This window comes from Aquarana catesbeiana, linkage group LG09, assembly GCF_042186555.1.
Source record: "Aquarana catesbeiana isolate 2022-GZ linkage group LG09, ASM4218655v1, whole genome shotgun sequence".
Taxonomy (NCBI): domain Eukaryota; kingdom Metazoa; phylum Chordata; class Amphibia; order Anura; family Ranidae; genus Aquarana; species Aquarana catesbeiana.
In genome coordinates this window covers 311,748,109-311,774,202 of record NC_133332.1, presented here as the reverse complement: position 1 = coordinate 311,774,202, position 26,094 = coordinate 311,748,109, and the positions used below count along the sequence as shown (strand labels likewise).

At 42.9% G+C, this 26,094-nt stretch overlaps 1 protein-coding gene across 1 annotated transcript in view; it reads right to left on the bottom strand.

Moving 5' to 3' along the window:
• Positions 1-359: 359 nt before the first annotated feature.
• PTGS1 (prostaglandin-endoperoxide synthase 1) overlaps positions 360-26,094 on the bottom strand; it is a 72,121-nt gene continuing 46,386 nt past the window's right edge. Inside the window, exons 6-11 of the mRNA XM_073600677.1 lie at positions 23,726-23,907; positions 14,467-14,550; positions 11,414-11,660; positions 8,360-8,646; positions 5,240-5,387; positions 360-816 (exon numbers count right to left, since the gene is read on the bottom strand). Of these exons, the coding sequence (XP_073456778.1) occupies positions 455-816; positions 5,240-5,387; positions 8,360-8,646; positions 11,414-11,660; positions 14,467-14,550; positions 23,726-23,907 (1,310 nt within the window). The 3' untranslated portion in view covers positions 360-454. The remainder of the gene's footprint in view (positions 817-5,239; positions 5,388-8,359; positions 8,647-11,413; positions 11,661-14,466; positions 14,551-23,725; positions 23,908-26,094) is intronic.

Here is a 26,094-nt window from a genome sequence, read left to right as displayed (position 1 = left end):
ATTGGTATCAGTGGGAGGAATAGGGCCCCATCATTTGTATCAGTGGGGGGGGGGGAATAGCGCCCCATCATTGGTATCGGTGGGAGGAATAGGGCCCCATAATTGGTATCAGTGGGAGGAATAGGGCCCCATCATTGGTATCAGTGGGAGGAATAGTGCCCCATCATTGGTATCAGTGGGAGGAATAGGGCCCCATCATTTGTATCAGTGGGAGGAATAGTGCCCCAAGGGTCAGATGAAGGAAAGCAAATGGCTGTATCCAGCCCCCAGGCCTCAGTTTGGAGACCCCTAAATTAGCAGTTGAACCCCAATGACAGCACTACATGCCTGTAGATGTACAAAATCATTGTAGAAAAACATTGTAAATGTAACAAGACACATAAAATTTAATAGCAAAATTCCCTTTAAAAAAACAATCACAAATATATTCATCCATTGAGCGTTCCCCCGGCCCCTATAGCTCGTCGTTCTTCTTTTCTGTGGAGGACAGATGGGGTTCTTCATCGGTGGGGTGCGGCAGGTGGAAGGACACGAAGGGGCATTTCTTCACATTCTGGCACACCAGCTTCTCGAGGGAAGCAGTCTTTACGAGATTAAATCCCGTCTCTCCTCCAAACGTGCTCGGCTTCCAGTACTCCGGGGAGCAGATGGGGTTCCCCATAAGTCCTTTGAGCGAAAACGGAGCTCCGATCTCGATCATACTCTCTCCGAAAATAGAACCTGGGTGAGTCTTCTCCAGCAGGAGGCCGGGGTAGAACTCCAGAGCGTCTATATGGCCATAGAGCTCTTCCAGTTGCGCGGAAATCTCTTCTTCTCCTGGAAAGAAACAAAATTTCTAAGATTTTATGGGCTGGTTATGTATAAAAATACGCATTCAAATCTTAAGCAGCAATTGGCGAGCCGGGTTACCACAGAGCTGGTTGAGGGCCCCAAACCTTCTCTATGACCCTGGGAGGCCGGAAGTGATGTCATAACATCAAATTCCGGGCTCTGGAAGAGTAAGCACTGCAGTTTTTTTACTTAGGACGCAGAGGTCGATGTTTTTTTTTTGTTTTGGTTTTGTTTTTTGTGAGCTGGGGGGGACCCGGAGGCGGACAGGGGGGGACCTGGAGGAGGACAGGGGGGGGGACCTGGAGAATAAAACGGATCGGGACCCTGTGATCACTGACTCTGTTCATTCGGAAAAGGAAGGAGGCAGTAAATTTACAGATTTACTGTTTCCTTCCTCCACTCTCCATCCTGAAAGATCCGGGGCAGGGGGAGACCGGTGGAAGAGCCGGGGAGGACACAGGGGGAGCCAGAGAGCCGGGAACGACACAGGGGGACCGGAGGAGGACATGGGACCAGAGGAGGATCCAGAGAGCCGGGAAGGACGCAGTGGGACTCTGAGGATAAAACAGATTGGGACACGGGGGGACTGAAGGACGGAGGAGGAACGGAGGAGGAACCGGGAAGGATGCAGGGGAACCCGAAGGAGGACATAGGAAGAAAGGAGGAGGAGTTGTAGAGCTGGGAAGGATGCAGGGGGACCCGGAGGAGGACATGGGGGGACCAAAAGATGACATGAGGGGACCGAAGGAGGAGCCGGGAAGGATGCAGAGGGACCTGGAGGATAAAACAGATTGGGACCCGGAGGAGGACATGGGAGGACTGAAGGAGGACATGGGGGGAATAGAGGAGGAGCCGTAGAGCCGGGAAGGATGCAGGGGGACCTGGAGGAGGACATGGGGGGACCAAAGGAGGACAGGGGGGAACAAAAGAGGAGCCAAAGAGCCGGGAAGGATGCAGGGGGACCGGAGGAGGAGTCGGAGAGCCAGGAAGGATGCAGTGGGACTCGGAGGATAAAAACGGATTGGGGCACGGAGAGCTAGTGAGGATGCAGGGGGACCCGGAGGAGGATAGGGGGGGACAGAAGAGAAGCCAAAGAGTCGGAAAGGATGCAGGGGGACCTGGTGGAGGATATAGGACTGGAGGAGGAGCCGGGAAGGATGCAGTGGGACCGAAGAAGGACATGGGACTGGAGGAGGAGCCAGAGAGCTGGGAAGGATGCAGTGGGACTTGGAGGATAAAAACGGATTGGGACACGGAGGAGGACATGGGGGGACTGAAGGAGGATGGGGGGGGACAGAAGAGGAGCCAAAGAGTCGGGAAGGATGCAGGGGGACCTGGAGGAGGATATGGGACTGGAGGAGGAGCCGGGAAGGATGCAGTGGGATCGGAGAAGGACATGGGACTGGAGGAGGAGCCAGAGAGCCGGGAAGGATGCCGTGGGACCGGAGAAGGACATGGGACTGGAGGAGGAGCCAGAGAGCCGGGAAGGATGCAGTGGGACCGGAGAAGGACATGGGACTGGAGGAGGAGCCAGGGAGCCAGGAAGGATGCAGTGGGACTCTGGGGATAAAAACAGATTGGGACACAGAGAGCCAGGGAGGAGGTCACGGGGGGGACCAAAGGAGGACATATGGGGAACGAAGGAGGAACCAGAGAGCTGGGAAGGATGCAGGGGGACCCGAAGGAGGACATGTGGGGGACAAGAGGAGGAGCCGAAGAGCCGGGAAGGGTGCAGGTGGACCCGGAGGATAAAACAGATTGGGACCCGGAGGAGGACACGGAGAGCCAAGGAGGACACAGGGGGATCCGGAAGAGGACACAGAGGGGGGACAGCCGGGGGTGATCAAAAGTGACATGTAAAGGGGGGGGGGTGCTGTTAAATGAACATGACTGTAATGAGAAGGAAGTCTGTGATCTAAGGGGGGGAGGAAACTATGGGTGGCCTGAAAGGAACTGCGATGTGAGGGGAGATTGAGATGTGAAGGGGGGTGGTTGTGACATGAAAGGGACCACGATGTATGGGAAGGGGGGGGGGCTGTGATATAACTGGGGGTTATGTGATAGGGAGGGGTCTGTGATGTAATAGGGGGGAGGGGGCTGTGAAGTGAAAGGGACTGCGTTGTAAGGGGGCACACTGTAATTTAAAGAGAGATATGTGATGTGGGGGGGGATTATGTGATGTGAAGGGGGGGCTGTAATTTAAGGGGGAGTGATTTGAAATGGGCTGTGATGTAAGGGGACTGCGATTTAAAGGGGGGGTATGTTATGTGAAGGACTGTGACGTAAGGGGGGGGCTGTAATTTAAAAAGAGGTATGTGATAAAGGGGGGGGGGCATGTGATGTGAAGGGAACTGTGATGTGAAGGGGGGATTGTAATTTAAGAGGGAGTGATGTGAAAAGAGAGGAATGTGATGTAAAGGACTGTGACGTAAGAGGGGGGGCTGTAATTTAAAGAGGGGTATGTGATGTAAGTGGGGGGGAGGGGGGTATGTGATGTGAAATGGGCTGTGATGTAAGGGAACTGTGGTTTAAAGGGGTGGGGGGTATGTGACGTGAAGGACTGTGACGTAATGGGGGGCGGAGTTATGTGATGTGAAGGACTGTGACGTAAGGGGGGGGGGCGGGGTTATGTGATGTGAAGGGAACTGTAATGTAAGGGGGTGCCCAGGGTGACTGTAATGTAAAGGGGACTGTGACGTGAAAGGGACTGCGATGTAAGAGGGGAACTGTAATTTAAAGAGAGATGTGAAGGGGGGACTGTAAATTAAGGGGGAGTGATGTGAAATGGGCTGTGATGTAAGGGAACTGAGATTTAAAGGGGGGGGGTATGTAATGTGAAGGACTTTGATGTAAGGGGGGGGCTGTAATTTTAAGAGGACTGTGGCGTGAAAGGGACTGCGATATATGGGGGGGGGTTTTGTGATGTGAAACATGACTGTGATGAGAAGGGGTCTGTGATGTAATGGGGGGGGACTGTGACCTGAAAGGGACTGTGATGTAAGGGGGGGGGGCTGTAATTTAAAGAGAGGTATGTGATGTGGGGGGGGGGTAGTTATGTGATGTGAAAAGGGGGACTGTAGTTTAATGGGGAGTCATGTGAAGGGGAGGCTGTGATTTAAAGGGGGGGGGTGTGATGTAAGGGGGAGGGTCTGTAAATCAAAAAGAGGTATGTGATGTAAGGGGGGGGGGTTATGTGATGTGAAAGGGGGGACTGTAATTTAATGGGGAGTCGTGAAGGGGGGGCTGTGATTTAAAGGGGGTATGTGATGTGAAGGACTGTGACATAAGGAGGAGGGGCTGTAATTTAAAAAGAGGTATGTAATGTAAGGGGGGGTTGGGAAGTGGGCGGGACTTTGATGTAATGTTAGGGGGCAGGTTGGGAAGTGGGCGGGACTGTGATGTAATGTTAAGGGGTGGGTTGGGAAGTGGGCGGGACTGTGATGTAATGTTAGGGTGCGGGTTGGGAAGTGGGCGGGACTGTGATGTAATGTTAGGGGGGGTGGGTTGGGAAGTGGGCGGGACTGTGATGTAATGTTAGGGTGCGGGTTGGGAAGTGGGCGGGACTGTGATGTAATGTTAGGGGGGCAGGTTGGGAAGTGGGCGGGACTGTGATGTAATGTTAGGGGGACGGGTTGGGAAGTGGGCGGGACTGTGATGTAATGTTAGGGGGGGTGGGTTGGGAAGTGGGCGGGACTGTGATGTAATGTTAGGGTGCGGGTTGGGAAGTGGGCGGGACTGTGATGTAATGTTAGGGGGGCGGGTTGGGAAGTGGGCGGGACTGTGATGTAATGTTGGGGGCGGGTTGGGAAGTGGGCGGGACTGTGATGTAATGTTAGGGGGCGGGTTGGGAAGTGGGCGGGACTGTGATGTGAAGTTTTAGGTTCAATGTTCCCCATTTAATTTGGCCGCCTCATCACTTCCATTGAGCGCCGTTCACCGACCTCTTTTTATCGTAGAGATTTGTCGCCGTCTATTGAAGAAGAATGTCATTGTAGAGCGCCCCACACTGGACGATGTGATCGGTATTCGATCCATTTTGTACCAATTACAGTAAAATTTGGGTGAAAAGATAAAATCCGGACAGGACCGGTTTATATTAGAGGAGACGATCTCTTCTACAATGAACTCTTCTTACCTGTGAACTCCTTCAGGACGTACATTGAGATGCTCAGCACAGAGTACATTCCCAGCATGCCTCACTGCCGGGAAGAATCCAACTCCAAGTGATGTCATCCTCAGCCAGCCAATCAGGATGGCCAAAGATGACAAACTCAGAAGTAGAGGAGCAGAGATGTTGGGTGTCGGGGGGGGGGGGGGGGGGTGCTCAGATGTCACATGGCTGGGGGGGGGGGGGGAGGTAATTACAGGCGGACAGGAAACAATCGATCGTCATTCGTTGTCGGTTTACCTGTGAAATCCTGGAAGGTTTTGTACGCCTTTAATCCGAACCTCTTGCGATATTCATTGAAAGGTTGCAGCCTAAGTTTGCGGGACTCTTCGATCACCCCGATCGCTATATATAACAGACGAGGGTGAAGGTTATTTCCACCTCCAATCTAAAAAAAAAAAAAAATGAACAGGATGCAATTTTAAAGCTGAAGTTAAATCTGCCAAGATTTTGCCCTTCCTGGCCCCTCAAAATCAACATGCCGACAATATTTTTCAATAAAACCATTTTCTTTTTTTTTTTTTTTTTTTTTTTTTTTACACACCTTATTTTAGACACAGTGATGTCATCACTGGGTCTCCACGCTTTTCTAGGTAATGCAGGTAGCATTGAAGGAAATGTCATTGAGTGACAGTTCAATAAAATAAAAAAAAATATAATAAATACATTTTTTTTTTCATGTATGTAATAATATAATCATGTATGTATATGCAGACACACATATACATATATATATATATATATATGTGTGTGTGTGTCTGCATATACATACATGATTATATTATTACATACATGAAAAAAAAAATGTATTTATTATATTTTTTTTTTTATTTTATTGAACTGTCACTCAATGACATTTCCTTCAATGCTACCTGCATTACCTAGAAAAATAAATAATAATACATTTTTTCCTGTATGTATATGCAGACACACTATAATATATATATATATATATATATATAAAATGTGTGTCTGCATATACATACAGGAAAAAATGTATTATTATTTATTTATCTATATGTATTTATATATAATTTTTTTTTCCATGTATGTATTATATATATATTTTTTCATGTATGCATATGCAGGCACACTGATATATAGGAACAGTGAAAAAAATACTCAATAATAATATTACATAATCTAACCACATAATATAGTAAAAAAAATGAGATATTGTTCCTATAGGTTAGAAAAATATTTCCAAGCTCATTAAGAAAGCCTGAATACCACAAGTAATTCCATTTGCTTTTTTATTTTTTTAAACTGTTAAAAAAAAAAAAAAAAAAATCAACGAATTCAGCACATCTTTAGATATGATATTAGACACACAGGAAGTGCAATGTCTATGTAAATTATGTAAATCGAGGTGATTTTTTTTCACCCATACCTAGAAAATGTACAATAATATATACGGTATTTATGCATTTTAATTATTTTAAGCATGTTATTAACCTGTATATGTCTCCCTGGTGTGCACTTCCAGGAGACCTGCAATTCTGAAAAGTAACACGATGACAGGAGGAGAGAGCTTAGTGAGCAGAGGGATGACCTCCTTAACCGTCCAATCACAGGCTGAGGGTGTAGGGGAAGACACCACTACTGTATTCTTTCCATTACAGTCTAAAACTGTAATGGAGAAAGTGGTGCCTTCCACCTGGCTGTGCAAATCTCAGGAATAAATGGGTAGAAATACAATTCCTGTTGCAGATAAACCGGCTCCCATGTATATATTTAACCTGTGTCCCGTTCCCCCCCCCCTCCACCCCACCAGGTCAGCTTTGAAAAAAATGTGTGTTCGCTAATTTAGTATTAATTACTTATTAATTAATTAGTATTTCCTCCATGCATTGTGCAGGTAGAAGTGTGCGCACGGTTCTTCCTCCCGGGTTTTGTTACGTGTCAAAATGCACAAGTTGCAGAATATTCGCTGTAATCGTCTTTTCAAGCTGTTTAATCGTCTAATGATCGGAATAGGATGACGTTTGTCTCCAGCAAGGTGTTATATAATGTTTTCTTGCCGGCAGGAAAGGAAAACGCTCCACCTAATCCCTTATGGGCAATTTACTATAATTAGAGCAGCACATCTGCGGTATGAACATCTCAATAGTTGTGCTAAAACTATAATGTATAAAATTATTTTATACCTCCACTAATATACAATGTAAAAAAAAAGTCATAGATAAAATTAAAATAAATAATAAAAATAAAAAAAATAACCCTAGAAAAAACCTAACCCAGGATAAAACCCAAACACCAGAAAAAAAAAGCTAAATCTGAAAAAAAAAAACCTTACCCCAGAGAAAAAAAAAATAACCCTACAAAAAAAAAAAACCTAACCTCAGAAAACCTCTAACCCGAGAAAAAAAACATAACCCCAGAAAAAAAAAAAACTAGAAATCCCCATAACCACAGAAAAGACCCTAACCTGAGAAAAAATAAACATAAACCCAAACCCTAGAAAAACCCCTTACCCCAGAAAATTAAAAAAAACCCCTTATTTTGCTCCATAATCTACAATGTAAAAAATGTCCTAGCTAAAAATCTAAGTGGTCAACAAAACCCAAACCCTAGAAAAAAAAAAAAAGAAGCTAAATCTGAAAAAAACACTAACCCTAGGGAAAAAAAAAAAAACAAATAAAAAAAAAATACATAACTCTAGAAAAAAAAAAAACTCTAACCACAGGGGGAAAAAAAAGGAAAAAAAAAAACTAACTCCAGAAAAGAAAAACCCCTTACCCCAGAAAAAAAAATAAAAATAACCCTAGGAAAAAAAAACCTAACCCAAGAAAAAAACCCCTAACCACAGAAAAGACCCTAATCTTTGAAAAAATAAACATAAACCCAAACCCTAGAAAAACCCCTAACCCCAGAAAAGAAAAAACCCTTACCCCAGAAAAAAATAAAAATAACCCTAGAAAAAAAAAAAAAAAAAACCCTAACCCTAGAAAACTTCTAAACCAAGAAAAAAACCTGACCCCAGAAACCCTCTGACCCGAGAAAAAAAGCATAACCCCAGGAAAAAAAACCATAACCACAGAAAAGACCCTAACCTGAGAAAAAATAAACATAACCCCAGATAGAAAACCCAAACCCTAGAAAAACTCCTGACTCTTATTTTACTCCATAATCTACAGTGTAAAAAATGGAAGGAACCTTTCTCTCTTTTGAAGCAGAGGTCACTCTGCAAAGGTCCAGCACCCCCCCCCCATTGAGTTGTTCAGTGGGTATCATTAGATACAGTGCAGAACGTATTGCTTACTATCTCCTAGAGATGTAACTACATATAATATGGAAACTACCAACGTGGGGTGTGCACCATTTATCCATACAGTGTTGAAGGACATCTAGGGTTCCTACCTTCCCAGCAATTTGCGTTGAGAAGGATTCCACTAGTTTTTCTACGCCGTAGTCTGTCAGCATGGAATAGTTGTAAATAAAGTTGCTGTAGTTATATTCCTGTCCTGCAATGAGGAAGTTGTCGGGCATTAGGGGGTGCCAGTGATACAACTGGTTAAACTCCACCGCGATCCGGTTACGGTACTGAAACTGGACCCCAAAGAGCAATTCCGGATCAAATTTCAGTTTCAAGTAATAGCCGCTGAGATGTTGTACGTAGTCTTCAATGACGATCTTTATGGTCTCACCTGCAAGCAACAGAAAAAAGAAAAAAGACATAAGAATGGACAGGCAGATATGAAGAGTCTTACAGAGTTTTTTTTTGCTAGGACAGAGGTGGCAAGGAAGCCACCTACAATCTTCCATTGCTAGGACACAGGTGGCTTGTGCCACCCAGCATCCTTTTGGTGCTAGTAAGCATGCATCAATTGTTGCCTAGTGTTCTCCATTGCTAGGGCACAGGTGGCTTCTGAAGGAACCTGCCCAACATCCATCTGTTGCTAGGACACAGGCAGCTTCTCAGCGTCCTTTGTTGCTAGGACACATGTGGCTTGTGCCACCCAGCATCCTTTTTGGTGCTAGTAAGCACACAGCAATTGTCGCCTAGTGTCCTCCATTGCTAGGACACAGGTGGCTTCTGAAGGAAGCTGCCTAACATACATCTGTTGCTAGGGTGCAGGAAGCTTCCTAGCGTCCTCTGTTGCTAGGACATGTGGCTTGTGCCACCCAGCATCGTTTTGGCGTTAGTAAGCACACAGCAATTGTCACCTAGTTTCCTCCATTGCTAGGAAACAAGCAGCTTCTGAAGGAAGCCATCCAGCATCCTTCTGTTACTAGGATGCGGGCGGCTATTGCTGCCTAGCATCCACCATTGTTGAGACGCAGGTGGCTTCTGAAGGAAGCTACCTAACATCCATCTGTTGCTAGGACACAGGCAGCTTCTCAGCGTCCTTTGTTGCTAGGACACATGTGGCTTGTGTCAGCCCTTTCTAGTGCTAGTAAGCAGGCAGCAATTGTCGCCTAGTGTCCTCCATTGCTAGGACACAGGTGGCTTCTAAAGGAACCTGCCCAACATCCATCTGTTGCTAGGACGCAGGAAGCTTCTCAAGGAAGCTTTCTAACATCCTCTGTTGCTAGGACACAGGTGGCTTCTAAAGGAACCTGCCTAACATCCATTTGTTGCTAGGACACAGGCTATCAGGAAGCTTCTCAAGGAAGCTTCCTAGCTTCCTTTGTTGCTAGGACACATGTGGCTTGTACCACCCAGCATCCTTTCTAAAGGAACCTGGCTAACATCCATCTGTTGCTAGGATGCAGGAAGCTTCCTAGCGTCCTCGGTTGCTAGGACACGTGACTTGTGCCACCCAGCATCATTTTGGTGTTAGTAAGCACACAGCAATTGCCGCCTAGTGTCCTCCATTGCTAGGAAACAAGGAGCTCCCGAAGGAAGCCATCCAGCATTCTTCTGTTACTAGGATGTGGGCGGCTATTGCTGTCTAGCATCTGCCATTGTTAAGACACAGGTGGCTTTTAAAGGAACCTGCCCAACATCCATCTGTTGCTAGGATGCAGGAAGCTGCCTAGAATCCTCTGTTGCTAGGACACGTGGCTTGTGCCACCCAGCATCGTTTTGGTGTTAGTAAGCACACAGCAATTGTCGCCTAGGGTCCTCCATTGCTAGGACACAGGTGGCTTCTAAAGGAACCTGCCTAACATCCATCTGTTGCTAGGACACAGGCGGTATGTGCCGCCCAACATGCTTTTTGGTGGTAGGAAGCAGGCAGTAAATGTTGCCTAGTGTCCTCCATTGCTAGGAAACAAAGAGCTCCCGAAGGAAGCCATCTAGAATTCTTCTGTTGCTAGGATGCGGGAAGTTTTTGCTGCCTAGCATCCTCCACTGTTAAGACGCAGGTGGCTTCTGAAGGAAGCTACCTAACATCCATCTGTTGCTAGGACGCAGGCAGCTTCTCAAGGAAGCTTCCTAGTGTCCTTTGTTGCTAGGACACATGTGGCTTGTGTCAGCCCTTTCTAGTGCTAGTAAGCAGGCAGCAATTGTCGCCTAGTGTCCTTGATTGCTAGGAAACAGGTGGCTTCTAAAGGAACCTGCCCAACATCCATCTGTTGCTAGGACACAGGCGGTATGTGCCGCCCAACATGCTTTTTGGTGGTAGGAAGCAGGCAGTAAATGTTGCCTAGTGTCCTCCATTGCTAGGAAACAAAGAGCTCCCGAAGGAAGCCATCTAGAATTCTTCTGTTGCTAGGATGCGGGAAGTTTTTGCTGCCTAGCATCCTCCACTGTTAAGACGCAGGTGGCTTCTGAAGGAAGCTACCTAACATCCATCTGTTGCTAGGACGCAGGCAGCTTCTCAAGGAAGCTTCCTAGTGTCCTTTGTTGCTAGGACACATGTGGCTTGTGTCAGCCCTTTCTAGTGCTAGTAAGCAGGCAGCAATTGTTGCCTAGTGTCCTTGATTGCTAGGAAACAGGTGGCTTCTAAAGGAACCTGCCCAACATCCATCTGTTGCTAGGACACAGAAAGCTTTTTAAGGAAGCCACCTAGCGTCCTCTGTTGCTAGGACACAGGTGGTATGTGCCACCCAACATGCTTTTTGGTGGTAGGAAGCAGGCAGTAATTGTTGCCTAGTGTCCTCCATTGCTAGGAAACAAGCAGCTTCTGAAAGAGGGCCAACCAGCATCCTTCTGTTGCTAGGGTGCTGGCGGCTATTGCTGCCTAGCATCCTCCACTGTTAAGATGCAGGTAGCTTCACAAGGAAGCATCATAGAGTCCCCCTGTTGCTGGGACTTAAGTGCATCCTATTGTTGTTAGTGAGCAGGTAGCAATATTCCATAGTATCCTCTGTTGCTAGGATGCAGGCGGCTCTTGTTCTCAATAGAGTACAGCATACATTTTGCCAATACGTTCCTCTTTTTAAGGCTGGTGTTGGGCATTTTCTTTTATGCCCCTGAAAACTACTCTAGAATACAGATGGCAGAACACCGAAATACAACCTGCTTACCAATGAGAATGAGCCTTGTGGTTTGGAAGAGCTGCTCGTCGTCCCACGTGGGATGTTCCTTCTTCAACACGTCACACACCCGATTGTGCTCACGGAGCCAGATAGTAGCGTACATCATCAATCCGGGGAGAAGCCCAAAGACCTCCTGCCCCATCGCCAACTGCTTCTCTTTGGGGATATTCTCCGGGTAGATCATGTGAACGGGAGCTTCCAGCACTGTTGGTGGATACATATCTCCATTTATTATCTGAAGTGCAAAGAGACCCATGAAGAAATGTATTGTGTTAGCTCTGTGCTGGACATGAACAGGGACACATGCTGGTAACATACTGCAATCACTAATTTATTACTTAGTATTATTTATCATCTATGATTTTTATTTATCAGATAATATTAGTACTTATTAGTATAGTTTACAAATGTATTACTTATTTATTAGCAATGTTATGTATTGTTTTTATGTATGTAATGTATGTATGTATTTTTTTTTATCACTAATGTATTACTTATTTAATAATATTACCTATATTTATTTATTTTTCTATTATTATTACTTTTATGAAATATAAAAAAAAATTATCACTAATGTATTATTTATGAAGATTACCTATTTTTTAATTATTAGTATATATATATATATATATATATATATATATATATATATATATATAACTTTTTATTAAAATATACATTTTTTTTGTTATTACTAATGTATTACTTATTATTACCTATTTTTATTTTTCAATTATTAATATTATTACTTTTTATTAAATATTGTTATAGTTTACAAATGGATTACTTATTTATAAGCCATATTATGTATTGCTTTTATGTATGTATTTTTTTTATCACTAATGTATTACTTATTATTATTATTATATTACCTTTTTCTTATTTTTTTATTATTAATATTATTACTTTTTATTAAATATATTTTTTTTATTACTAATGTATTACTTAATATTTATTAATATTACCTATTTTTATTTATTTTTCAATTATTAATATTACTACTTTTTGTTAAATATTGTTATAGTTTACAAATGTATTTATTAGCAATATTATGTTTTTTTTTTTACTAATGTATTACTTACATAAAAACAATATGATGATACATGTAAACTATAACAATATTTAATAAAAAGTCGTAGTATTAATAATTGAAAAATAAATATAAATAGGTAATATTAATAAATATTATTTTTCAATTATTATTACTACTACTTTTTATTAAATATTGTTATAGTTTACAAATGTATTATTTATTAGCAATATTATGTATTGTTTTTATGTATGTATTTTTTTTTATCACTAATGTATTACTTAATATTTATTAATATTACCTATTTTTATTTTTCAATTATTATTAATATTACTACTTTTTATTAAATATTGTTATAGTTTACATGTATCATCATATTGTTTTTATATATGTATTTTTTTATCACTAATGTATTACTTATTATTTATTAATATTATCTCTATTTATTTTTCAATTATTAATATTATTACTTTTTATTAAATATTATTTTTTATCACTAATGTATTACCTATTATTTATTAATATTACCTTTTTTTTCAATTAATATTATTACTTTTTATTAAATATTATTTTTTTTTTGTTTTTCGTATTACTTATTACCTATTTTTATTTTTCAATTATTATTATTAATATTATTACTTTTTATTAAATTTTGTTATAGTTTAAAAATGTATTACTTATTTATTAGCAATATTATGTATTGTTTTTATGTATGTATTTTTTTCAATCAGTAATGTATTACTTATTTATTATTCTTACCTATTTTTATTTATTTTTCAATGATTATTAATATTGTTATTACTTTTTAATATTGTTATAGTTTAAAAATGTATTACCTATTAATATTTTATTATTTAGATGTAATAATGACTATTATTAATGTATTACTTATTATTATTCATTATTAATATTTGTATTTATTTTTAATTTATTAGTATTGATACTATTACTTTTTATAACCTACGATTATGGTCTACAAATGTATTAAAATGTATTATTTATATTATTTTAATTATTATTTATTGTTAAAATGATACCTTTTGTATTATTATCCTTTATTAACCCCCTTCTCACCACCGCCTACCAGTCCCTTTAAGAGCTTCTAAAAGTCTGAGAGCTGCTATAGGAGGGATCTATATCTTCCCCTAGCAAGTCCCATCCCCCCACAGTTAGAACACATTTAACCCCTTGATCGCCCCCTACTGTTAACCCCTTCCCTGCCAGTGACAATTTTACAGTAATCAGTGCATTTTTATAGCACTGATCGCTGTATAAATGCTAATGGTCCCAAAAATGTGTCAAACATGTCTGATGTGTCCGCCACAATGTCGCAGCCCCGATAAAAAAAAAAAAAAAAACGCAGATTGCCGCCATTACTATAATTATAATAAAAATGCTATAAATCTATCCCCTATAACTTTTGCGCAAACCAATCAATATACACTTATTGCGCTTTTTATTACCAAAAATATGCAGAAGAATACGTATCGGCCTAAACTGAGGGGGGGGGAAATCGCTTTTTTTTTTTTTTTTAATGGGGATATTATTTATTATAGCAAAAAGTACAAAATATAGTATTTTTTTTTCAAAATTGTCGCTTTTTTTTTTTTTGCTTATTGCGCAAAAAATAAAAACCGCAGAGGCGATCAAATACCACCCAAAAAAAAAAAATCTCTATTTGTGGGATAAAAGAGCACGTCAGTTTTGTTTGGGTACAACGCCGCACGACCGCGCAATTGTCAGTTAAATCAAGGCAGCGCCGAATCCCAAGAAATGGCCCGGTCATTCAGCAGCCAAATCTTCCGGGGCTGAAGCGGTTCAACGGGAGGCCAAGATGGCGGCTTCCTTGGCTGAAAACGATAGGGGGGGGGAGGGGGTTTTTACTTAAGTGTGACAAGCAAAAAGAAAAAAGAAAAGGAAGGGGGGCAAATACTTTTTCACAGCACTGTAGATTACCTGAAGTGGTTGGGATGGAGGAAATGACAACGATACATTGTTTATTTTTACACACCTGATATTTCAGCTTTCCATCTTTGAAGAGGCGGAGTGTGTGCTGACGATTCAGAGAGTCTCCATAGACATGGCTGAGATCCACCTACAAGACAGATTAGAAATGTGATCAGCTTATGAACGGCGCCCGTACTCCTTCATATTTGTAGATAAACCCAAATAAAAGCCATAGATCTTCATTAATTGGTACCTTATTGTGAAATATACACAGAGGAGCGTCCTCATAAATAAAGATAAGAACGCGGGCATTTCAGCACCAGTGACTTTGAGATATTTATTTCGAGATGATGATGAATATTATATTTTATTATGATGGAAGTGCAATGCTTCCACCGTCACCCCGTCTACTAATCGTTCTAAATGGAGATAATAACTCTACGAAACTGCATTTCATTCAAAATACATTTCGAAGGTTATGTATGGGCAAAATTGTGTTGGTTTATTTTGAAAAAATTGGAGGAAGGTTGAATTATTATTATTATTGTTATACAGGATACAGTTTGCTCTTAAATCTGAAGTTAAAGTGATACTAACAGCTCGCTTTTTTTTTTTTTTTTTTTTTTGCAATAAAAATAACAAACATGTTATACTTATAGCATCTCATAAAAGTGATAAAATAATAAAAAAAAAGTAAACCATGTTAATATAAATAAATAAAAAAAAAAATTATATATATATATATATATATATATATATATATATATATATATATATATATATATATATATATATATATACACATACACATACACACATATATATATATATATATATATATATATATATATATACACACAGTATCTCACAAACGTGAGTACACCCCTCACATTTTTGGAAATATTTTAATCTTGATAAAAATAATTTTAAAAAGTAAACCATGTTATTATATATATATATATATATATATATACACACATATATACATACATACATACACATAGATAGATAGATTACTTAGTATTATGTATCATCTATGATTTTTATTTATCATATATTATTAGTATAGTTTACAAATGTATTACTTATTTATTAGCAATGTTATGTATTGTTTTTATGTATGTATTTTTTTTTATCACTAATGTATTACTTATTTAATAATATTACCTATATTTATTTATTTTTCTATTATTATTACTTTTATGAAATATTAAAACAAATTATCACTAATGTATTATTTATTAATATTACCTACTTTTTAATTATTAGTAATATTATATATATATATATATATATATATATATATATATATATATATATATATATATATATATATATATATATACACACATCCACAGTATCTCACAAAAGTGAGTACACCCCTCACATTTTTGTAAATCTTTTCTTCTATCTTTTCATGTGACAACACTGAAGAAATGACACTTGTCTACAATGTAAAGTAGTGAGTGTACAGCTTGTATAACAGTGTAAATTTGCTGTCCCCTCAAAATAACTCAACACACAGCCATTAATGTCTAAACTGCTGGCAACAAAAGTGAGTACACCCCTAAGTGAAAATATCCAAATTGGGCCCAAAGTGTCAATATTTTGTGTGGCCGCCATTATTTTCCAGCACTGCCTTAACCCTCTTGGGCATGGAGTTCACCAGAGCTTCACAGGTTGCCACTGGAGTCCTCTTCCACTCCTCCATGACGACATCACAGAGCTGGTGGATGTTAGAGACCTTGCGCTCCTCCACCTTCTGTTTGAGGATGTCCCACGGATGATCAATAGGGTTTAGGTCTGGAGACATGCTTGGCCAGTCCATCACCTTTACCCTCAGCTTCTTTAGCAAGGCAGTGGTCCTCTTGGAGGTGTGTTTGGGGTCGTTATCATGTTGGAATACTGCCCTGCGGCCCAGTCTCTGAAGGGAGGGGATCATGCTCTGCTTCAGTATGTCACAGTACATGTTGGCATTCATGGTCCCCTCACATTTTTGTAAATCTTTTCTTCTATCTTTTCATGTGACAACACTGAAGAAATGACACTTGGCTACAATGTAAAGTAGTGAGTGTACAGCTTGTATAACAGTGTAAATTTGCTGTCCCCTCAAAATAACTCAACACACAGCCAATAATGTCTAAACCGCTGGCAACAAAAGTGAGTACACCCCTCAGTGAAAATGTCCAAATTGGGCCCAATTAGCCATTTTCCCTCCCCGGTGTCATGTGACTCGTTAGTGTTACAAGGTCTCAGATATGAATGGGGAGCAGGTGTGTTAAATTTGGTGTTATCGCTCTCACTCTCTCATACTGATCACGGGAAGTTCAACATGGCACCTCATGGCAAAGAACTCTCTGAGGATCTGAAAAAAAAAAGAATTGTTGCTCTACATGGTGGCCAGTGATGGTGAACCTTGGCACTCCAGAAGTTTTGTAACTACATTTCCTATGATGTTCAACTACACTGCCGAGTGCATGAGCCTCATGGGAAATGTAGTTCCAAAACACCTGGGGTGCCACGGTTCACCATCACTGGCCTAGGCTATAGAAGATTGCCAAGACCCTGTAACTGAGCTTCAGCCTGGTGGCCAAGGCCATACAGCAGTTTACCAGGACAGGTTCCACTCAGAACAGGAGAAGAAGCTACAGTTCACTGAGGGGACCATGAGTGCCAACATGTACTGTGACATACTGAAGCAGAGCATGATCCCCTCCCTTCAGAGACTGGGCCGCAGGGCAGAACTCTCTGAGGATCTGAAAAAAATAAAAATTGTTGCCCTACATTAAGATGGCCTAGGCCAGTGATGGTGAACCTTGGCACCCCAGATGTTTTGGAACTACATTTCCCATGATGCTCATGCACTCTACAGTGTAGTTGAGCATCATGGGAAATGTAGTTGCAAAACATCTGGGGGTGCCAAGGTTCGCCATCAGTGGCCTAGGCTATAAGAAGATTGCCAAGACCCTGAAACTGAGCTTCAGCACGGTGGCCAAGACCATACAGCGGTTTAACCGGTTCCACTCAGAACAGGCCTCGCCATGGTCCACCAAAGAAGTTCCAGTTCACTGAGGGAACCATGAATGCCAACATGTACTGTGACATACTGAAGCAGAGCATGATCCTCTCCCTTCAGAGACTGGGCCGCAGGGCAGAACTCTCTGAGGATCTGAAAAAAAAAAAAATGTTGCTCTACATAAAGATGGCCTAGGCCAGTGATGGTGAACCTTGGCACCTCAGAGGTGGCCAAGACCATACAGCGGTTTAACAGGACCGGTTCCACTCAGAACAGGCCTCACCATGGTCCACCAAAAAAGTTACAGTTCCTTGAGGGAACCATGTCCTGTGGTCTGATGAGACCAAGTTTGGTTCAGATGGTGTCAAGCGTGTGTGGGGGCAACCAGGTGAGGAGTACAAAGACAAGTGTGTCTTGCCTACAGTCAAGCATGGTGGTGGGAGTGTCATGGTCTGGGGCTGCATGAGTGCTGCCGGCACTGGGGAGCTACAGATCACTGAGGGAACCATGAATGCCAACTTGTACTGTGACATACTGAAGCAGAGCATGATCCCCTCCCTTCAGAGACTGGGCCGCAGGGCAGAACTCTCTGAGGACCTAAAAAACAATAAAATTTGTTGCATTTCATAAAGATGGCCTAGGCTATAAGGTTTCTAATGATTTATATTCTACTGGTGTTTTAATTTTTTATTTTTTTTTGCAAAGTGTATCCAGTTTCCTTGCAGCAAATTCCCCCGTTTTTTGCTCTAATGTATATATTTGTTTTCCTCTCTGAAGTACACAGTGTGGACATTAAAGCAAATTTCCATCAATGCACTGAAAGCGGAGAGGAAATGAATGTGGTCGGAGGTAAATAAAATGTAACAGGAATAAGCTGGACGAGACATTTGGCCGCTATTGAGGACCTAATACTCCTTCCAGGAAGCGTTTTATTATGTTACAGCATGCACTCAATATAAGCACAGCTGGGCTCGTTGCTCTTTGTTTTTCCTGAGGCTTTAGATTTACTGTGAGCAAAATTCTCGAAATACAAATGAACTTTAAATTAAAAGCTCAGCCAGAAGGGTTTTTTTTTTTTTCGGATAGAGTGGTGAGGAGGGGGACGGGGACTTTTCCGCGTTTTGTGTTGGGGCGATTATCCCTGTTCTGGGTAGCGGCAGTCACTTGGAAATGAAGCAGAATCTCCCCCCCCCGGGACACAGCAATAAAGAATGTCCAACCTTCCCCTACTCTACCCGAAATAAATAAAAAAAAGAACGTTTTGGTTAGACTATAACATTTTTTAATTTAAAGTGCTTCTAAAGCCAGAACTTTTTTTTTTTTGCTTTGGATATAGCAGGGGGAAGTAAACCACTTCAGCTCCCAAATTTGTGTTTTTTTTTGTTTGTTAAGCAAAAAATAGAAACCCAAGTGGTGATTAAATACCACCAAAAGAAATCTCCATTTGGGTGAAAAAAATGATAAAAATTTCATTTGGGTACAGTGTTTTATGACCACTCAATTGTCATTCAAAGTGTGACAGCGCTGAAAGCTGAAAATTGGTCTGGGCAACCTGATCGGATTCTTTACCGTTAGCCAATGTAGGCTCCTCAGGGATGGGGAGATGGACTCCCAGGTTTTTTTTTCCTGTTAGCAGTCTTGCCGCCGCGTTTTGAATGGCCTGTAGGCGTGCAAGCTGATATTGGGGTAATCCTATGTAGAGTGAGTTTGAGTAGTCGTGATTGGATAGATTGATAGCAGCGCAGTCATTGGCTCCCGCTGCTGTCAATCAAATCCAAATGACGCAGGGCCGAGACCAGCATACATGTCTGTGGACACAAATGATGGACTCAGGAGCGTGTCCGTAAGGTAACCCCCTTCATGAGAGCGCTTCTCCTAGGGGGTTATCTGATGCAGGGAGGAGTCGTGAGAGCCATCGGGGGACCTTTGTTAGGAAGGGTTAGTTCACTTTTCTGTGGCTGTGAGAGGCTGAGAACACGGCACAGACAATGACGAGCTGCTTGCTCCAATCTCTCTGCCCATTCCCGGCTCCCCCCCCCCCCCCCCCCCCCGAGTCAGCTCAGATTGAGGATGAGAGTGTTAACTCTGCAGGCTCTGCTCGTGTAATGTAATCACTGCATGTGCAGAGAGAGGGATACAATAGAATACAATAGAAAACTGCTGCATTCCCTATGTTAATCGGGTGCAAAACTACGCTATTTTCTATTTCACTCTGAAATAGAAACTGGCGCAGATAGACCTAAAGCAGGTCTATGTGGTCTGTTAATGTGGCGCGTGCCACTTTTGACAGTTATACTATAATGGAGCAGGAAACTTAGTTAATTCCCCAACTTGAGTTAAAATGGAGAGGCGGCACAGAACAGTTCTGAATTTCTGACATGATCAAGTATTTTGCTGCACTTATTGGACATACAGTAAAAGAAAAACACTTCCAGTGGTATGAAATTGTGAAATTTTGGGGGTCTGGATCACTAGGCAGTCCTGTCTTTGTAAAAACAAACAGTTTTTATTTCTCCAAGGCAAGCAAAACAGCTTATCTTCAGCATTAAACAAACAAAATTGTTCCATAAACTTTGGTAGAAACCAAAACTTTGGCTTACCACCAGAATACACTTGTCTCACAACAGGGTTTAATAAAAGACTGCTGACACTGGCCTACTGACATCAACCTCTGCCCTGCCGAAACGGTTTACTGCCCTAATGACACAAAACTCTGGTAGAAACCACAACTTTGGCTCACCACCAGCATACACTTGTCTCACAACAAGGTTTGATAATAAAAGAATGCTGACACTGTCCACTGCCCTACTGACATCAACCTCTGCCCTGTTGGAACTGTCCACTGCCCTACTGACACCAACCTCTGCCCTGTTGGAACCGTCGACACTGCCCTACTGACATCATCTTCTGCCCTGCTAAAACTGTTTACTGCCCTAATGACACAAAACTCTGGTAGAAACCACAACTTTGGCTCACCACCAGCATACACTTGTCTCACAACAGGGTTTAATAATAAGAGACTGCTGACACTGTCCACTGCCCTACTGACATCAGCCTCTGCCCTGTTGGAACCGTCCACTGCCCTACTGACATCAACCTCTGCCCTGCTGGAACGGTTAACTGCCCTAATGACACAAAACTCTGGTAGAAACCAAAACTCGGGTTTAAAGTCCTCACCTGCTCCAGGGGACCAGAAGTGGTCAGAATAGCCCAGCAGCTCCCGCACTACTGTGTCCTGTTCCAGGCAACACTTCATGGACCCCTGTTGATTGCTTCATGCCCCTTTCATACCACTCTCGCAGGCAGGCTAACCCTTTCAAGTCCAAGGCACCCATTAGTCAGGACTGGAGACTCTTTCCCACCCAAGATCTCTCCATGCCTCTGGATTCTGGGCCCCATATCAGATCTTATTAATCCAGGGAAAACTGTAAAAAAGTTTTCCATGTTTACTGGCTTACCCCTCACCCTGCAGGGGTGAGAATGCCTGAGAAGACTCTTAAAGGGACCACAACCCAAACAATGGTGGCACAGATCCACTACTAGGACCCATCCCTGACATCTCATACAGTATATATAACAGACCGAAAGGACAAATAAAAGAAGATCGTTCTAATGCCCCGTACACACGAGCAGAATGTCTGACAGAAAAAGCCAGACGGGAGCTTTTCATTGTATATTCTGATCATGTGTATGCCTCATCTGACTTTTTACGTCGAAAATTCTGTTGGACCGAGAAAGAGAACTTGTTCTAAATATTTCCAACGGAACCAATTCCTATCGGGAAAACCGCTCGTCTGTATGCTGTTCCGACGTACCAAAAATGACGCATGCTCTGAAGCAAGTACGAGACGGAAGCTATTGGCTACTGGCTATTGAACTTCCTTTTTCTAGTCCCGTCATACTGTTGTACGTCACCGACGGAAAAAACGGTCGTGTGTACAGGGCATTAGGGTTTACATGCACTTTAATGGGCTTTCTTACAGCCTAGGGCAGTGATGGCGAACCTTGGCACCCCAGATGTTTTGGAACTACAATTCCCATGATGCTCATACACTCTGCAGTGTAGTTGAGCATCATGGGAAATGTAGTTCCAAAACATCTGGGGTGCCAAGGTTCTCCATCAGTGGCCTAGGGGCACCAGTTGCCGTAGTCACTGCTACCCCATAGATCAGGGTTTCTCAACCAGGGTTCCATGGAACCCTCCTCCAGAGGTTGCTAGGGGTTCCTTGAGCAATGAGCAATTTCTGCCTCTCAGATAGGTTCCCGCCTACGCCACTGGTCTTTTTAGCCATCTGTAGGGGGGGGTAATTCTTCCCAGTGACCACAAGCGTAAGGAGCATTGACCATCACACTGAAGTATTATGAGTTGTAGCTATAGTAATTTTTAGCAGGGATTTCCTGAGACCAGAAAGTTCTATCAAGGGTTCCTCCATGTTGAAAAGGTTGAGAAAGGCTGCCATAGATGTTACACTCATAGTTACATATAGTTACATAGTAGGTGAGGTTGAAAAAAGACACACGTCCATCAAGTCCAACCTATGTGTGTGATTATATGTCAGTATTACATTGTATATCCCTGTATGTTGCGGTCATTCAGGTGATTATCTAATAGTTTCTTGAAGCTATCAATGCTCCCCGCTGAGACCACCGCCTGTGGAAGGGAATTCCACATCCTTACCGCTCTTACAGTAAAGAACCCTCTACGTAGTTTAAGGTTAAACCTCTTTTCTTCTAATTGTAATGAGTGGCCCCGAGTCTTATTAAACTCTCTTCTGTGAAAAAGTTTTATCCCTATTGTGGGGTCACCAGTACAGTATTTGTAAATTGAAATCATATCCCCTCTCAAGCGTCTCTTCTCCAGAGAGAATAAGTTCAACGCTCGCAACCTTTCCTCATAACTAAGATCCTCCAGACCCTTTATTAGCTTTGTTGCCCTTCTTTGTACTCGCTCCATTTCCAGTACATCCTTCCTGAGGACTGGTGCCCAGAACTGGACAGCATACTCCAGGTGCGGCCGGACCAGAGTCTTGTAGAGCGGGAGAATTATCGTTTTATCGTTTTATCTCTGGAGTTGATCCCCCTTTTTTGCCAATATTCTGTTTGCTTTATTAGCAGCAGCTTGGCATTGCATGCCATTGCTGAGCCTATCGTCTACTAGGACCCCCAAGTCCTTTTCCATCCTAGATTCCCCCAGAGGTTCTCCCCCCAGTGTATAGATTGCATTCATATTTTTGCCACCCAAATGCATTATTTTACGTTTTTCTACATTGAACCTCATTTGCCATGTAGTCGCCCACCCCATTAATTTGTTCAGGTCTTTTTGCAAGGTTTCCACATCCTGCGGAGAAGTTATTGCCCTACTTAGCTTAGTATCGTCTGCAAATACAGAGATTGAACTGTTTATCTCATCCTCCAGATCGTTTATGAACAAATTAAATAGGATTGGTCCCAGCACAGAACCCTGGGGAACCCCTCTGAACTCGCCCTTGTAGCCAGTTTTCAATCCATGTACTCACCCTATGGTCCATGCCAACGGACCTTATTTTGTACAGTAAACGTTTATGGGGAACTGTGTCAAATGCTTTTGCAAAATCCAGATACACCACGTCTACGGGCCTTCCTTTATCTAGATGGCAACTCACCTCCTCATAGAAGGTTAATAGATTGGTTTGGCAAGAACGATTCTTCATGAATCCATGCTGATTACTGCTAATGATATCGTTCTTATTACTAAAATCTTGTATATAGTCCCTTATCATCCCCTCCAAGAGTTTACATACTATTGATGTTAGGCTAACTGGTCTGTAATTCCCAGGGATGTTTTTTGGGCCCTTTTTAAATATTGGTGCTACATTGGCTTTTCTACAATCAGCTGGTACCATTCCAACATAATGTGAACATATCAAATTGCAGGTAAAGGATTAACAGAACAGGCACCTAATGTCCATAGGTTACCCTAAGCAAATCCTGGAGACACTTTAGGAATGAGAAGCATTTTTCCGAATGGCTTAAACTTTATAGCACCAATTAGATGGTATCTTAGTAGTCAGCCCAGGATAAGCCAATTAACTGCATGCCAGACTTTCAAGTTTCAACTTTATCTGGCAGCCACTCAGGCACACCCATCAGTGCGTGATCACTCCACCAGACCATAAAGGAGGCACTAACAGGGAGGTCTGCTGCTAAGCCATGTCAAGGCTCTTATCTGAAGATTAATTGCTCCAAACAAAAAACACTTTTGCATCCCCCCCCCCCCCCCCCTACGGTTGTCTTACCTGGACTGCAGAGAAAGAAAAGTGGAACTTACCCCGTGACCAAATCCTTTAATGAACCCTCGCCCCATCCTTCCATACGTCTTAAAGAACTGGTGGGTAAAATGTTGGGCAAAGAAGGCAAACATGAGGTTTGTGCGCTGCGGGTCGGGGATGAATTGGCGCCTTTTTAAAAAGGTCTCCACCAGTAAAGTGGCATTAGGCAGTTGCAGTTTTCCTATAAAAGAAGAATAGAACATGATAAGTTGATTGCAAATAAGATCGTTTTAGCATCCAGCTAGTGTGAGCATAGAAAAAATAAACAGGGCTGGTTCACCCCAGAAATCGCACTTCTGCGTTCATGTGCGATTCCTGCGCATTTCCCTGCAGCCCTTCTCCACTGAATGGGTTGTAAATCGCGTCGGAAACGCACAACAAAGTAGCGCACGCATTTTTGAAAAACGACTCGCACCAAATTGCGTGGTACTTTTGGTACCATGTGATCTGGTGCCTGCCACTGCCCTACTGACACCGTCCACTGCTCTGCTGACACCGTCCTCTGCCCTGCTGACACCGTCCACTGCTCTGCTGACACCGCCCTCTGCTCTACTGACACCGCCCTCTGCTCTACTGACACCGCCCTCTGCCCTACTGACACCGCCCTCTGCCCTACTGACACCGTCCTCTGCCCTACTGACACCGTCCTCTGCCCTACTGACACCGTCCTCTGCCCTACTGACACCGTCCTCTGCCCTACTGACACCGTCCTCTGCCCTACCGACACCGTCCTCTGCCCTACCGACACCGTCCTCTGCCCTACCGACACCGTCCACTGCCCTACCGACACCGTCCACTGCTCTACCGACACCGTCCTCTGCTCTACCGACACCGTCCTCTGCCCTGCTGACACCGTCCTCTGCCCTGCTGACACCGTCCTCTGCCCTACCGACACCGTCCACTGCTCTACCGACACCGTCCACTGCTCTACCGACACCGTCCTCTGCTCTACCGACACCGTCCTCTGCTCTACCGACACCGTCCTCTGCTCTACCGACACCGTCCTCTGCTCTACCGACACCGTCCTCTGCTCTACCGACACCGTCCTCTGCCCTGCCGACACCGTCCTCTGCCCTGCCGACACCGTCCTCTGCTCTACTGACACCGTCCTCTGCCCTGCTGACACCGTCCTCTGCTCTACTGACACCGTCCACTGCTCTACTGACACCGTCCACTGCTCTGCTGACACCGTCCTCTGCCATACTGACACCGTCCTCTGCTCTACTGACACCGTCCTCTGCTCTACTGACACCGTCCTCTGCTCTACTGACACCGTCCTCTGCTCTACTGACACCGTCCTCTGCTCTACTGACACCGTCCTCTGCTCTACTGACACCGTCCTCTGCTCTACTGACACCGTCCTCTGCTCTACTGACACCGTCCTCTGCTCTACTGACACCGTCCTCTGCTCTACTGACACCGTCCTCTGCTCTACTGACACCGTCCTCTGCTCTACTGACACAGTCCTCTGCTCTACTGACTGACACTGTCCACTTTTAGGGTAGGCAAAGTTCATATTTTTACAGTCACATTTGTTTTCCTTTCCAAGTTTTCCTTACTATTTAGTTAGGCCTTGCTAGTTAAATTCCTAAAAAAAATAAATAAAAAAAAGGGCGCCAAACCCCCCGGTGATCTTTGACCTTTTTTTTATGTTGTTCAGGTCGATCTCCACTTCCCAAAAGGTTGTCTACCCCCCTGCTCCAGGGAATTCAAAAGAAGTGGAGACTCTCCAGGAAAAGTGATCGTAAGGATTGAATATATAACAAGATAACAGTTTCGACATCCTTTCTATGCACAGGAAAAGACGTTAACCGAGAGTTCATGAAAATCAATTCACAACTCTTCTGGCAGGTCAGTACATAGGAGTTTCTTGGAAGTCTAATCCACCTTCTCGCTGCGTACCCCTATGGGATTCGTTGCAGGATTTGGAGTCATCTGTTCAGTATATACAATGCTCCCACACCTTACAGCCTCGGTGGGGAATGTACTACACAAGTATCTGCAGATTCCTGGGTCAGCGTAAAATCAACAAAAAACTGAGATAAAACATAATACATGGTACGGTTTGTGCTGACTTTCAAGAACGGCGCTGCATTTTTCCTTAATTAGGTCATGCTCCATCAGCCAGGAAATGGTTTCCACGTTTGCAGGAGAGAATTAATTGCCCCAAAAAAGTGAGAACTATGTATGAGCACCAGCTGGTGTCATCGCCGGAATTGGTCTGGATATACAGAACTTTTTTTTTTATTACTCATCCTATCACTTTGTTAGTGATGTATGAATGAAGAAACCTAGAAGACATCAACCGGAGATGATTCAACCCTATGGTCGGAGAAATCATGTCTATAGGAAAATACCGTATATACTC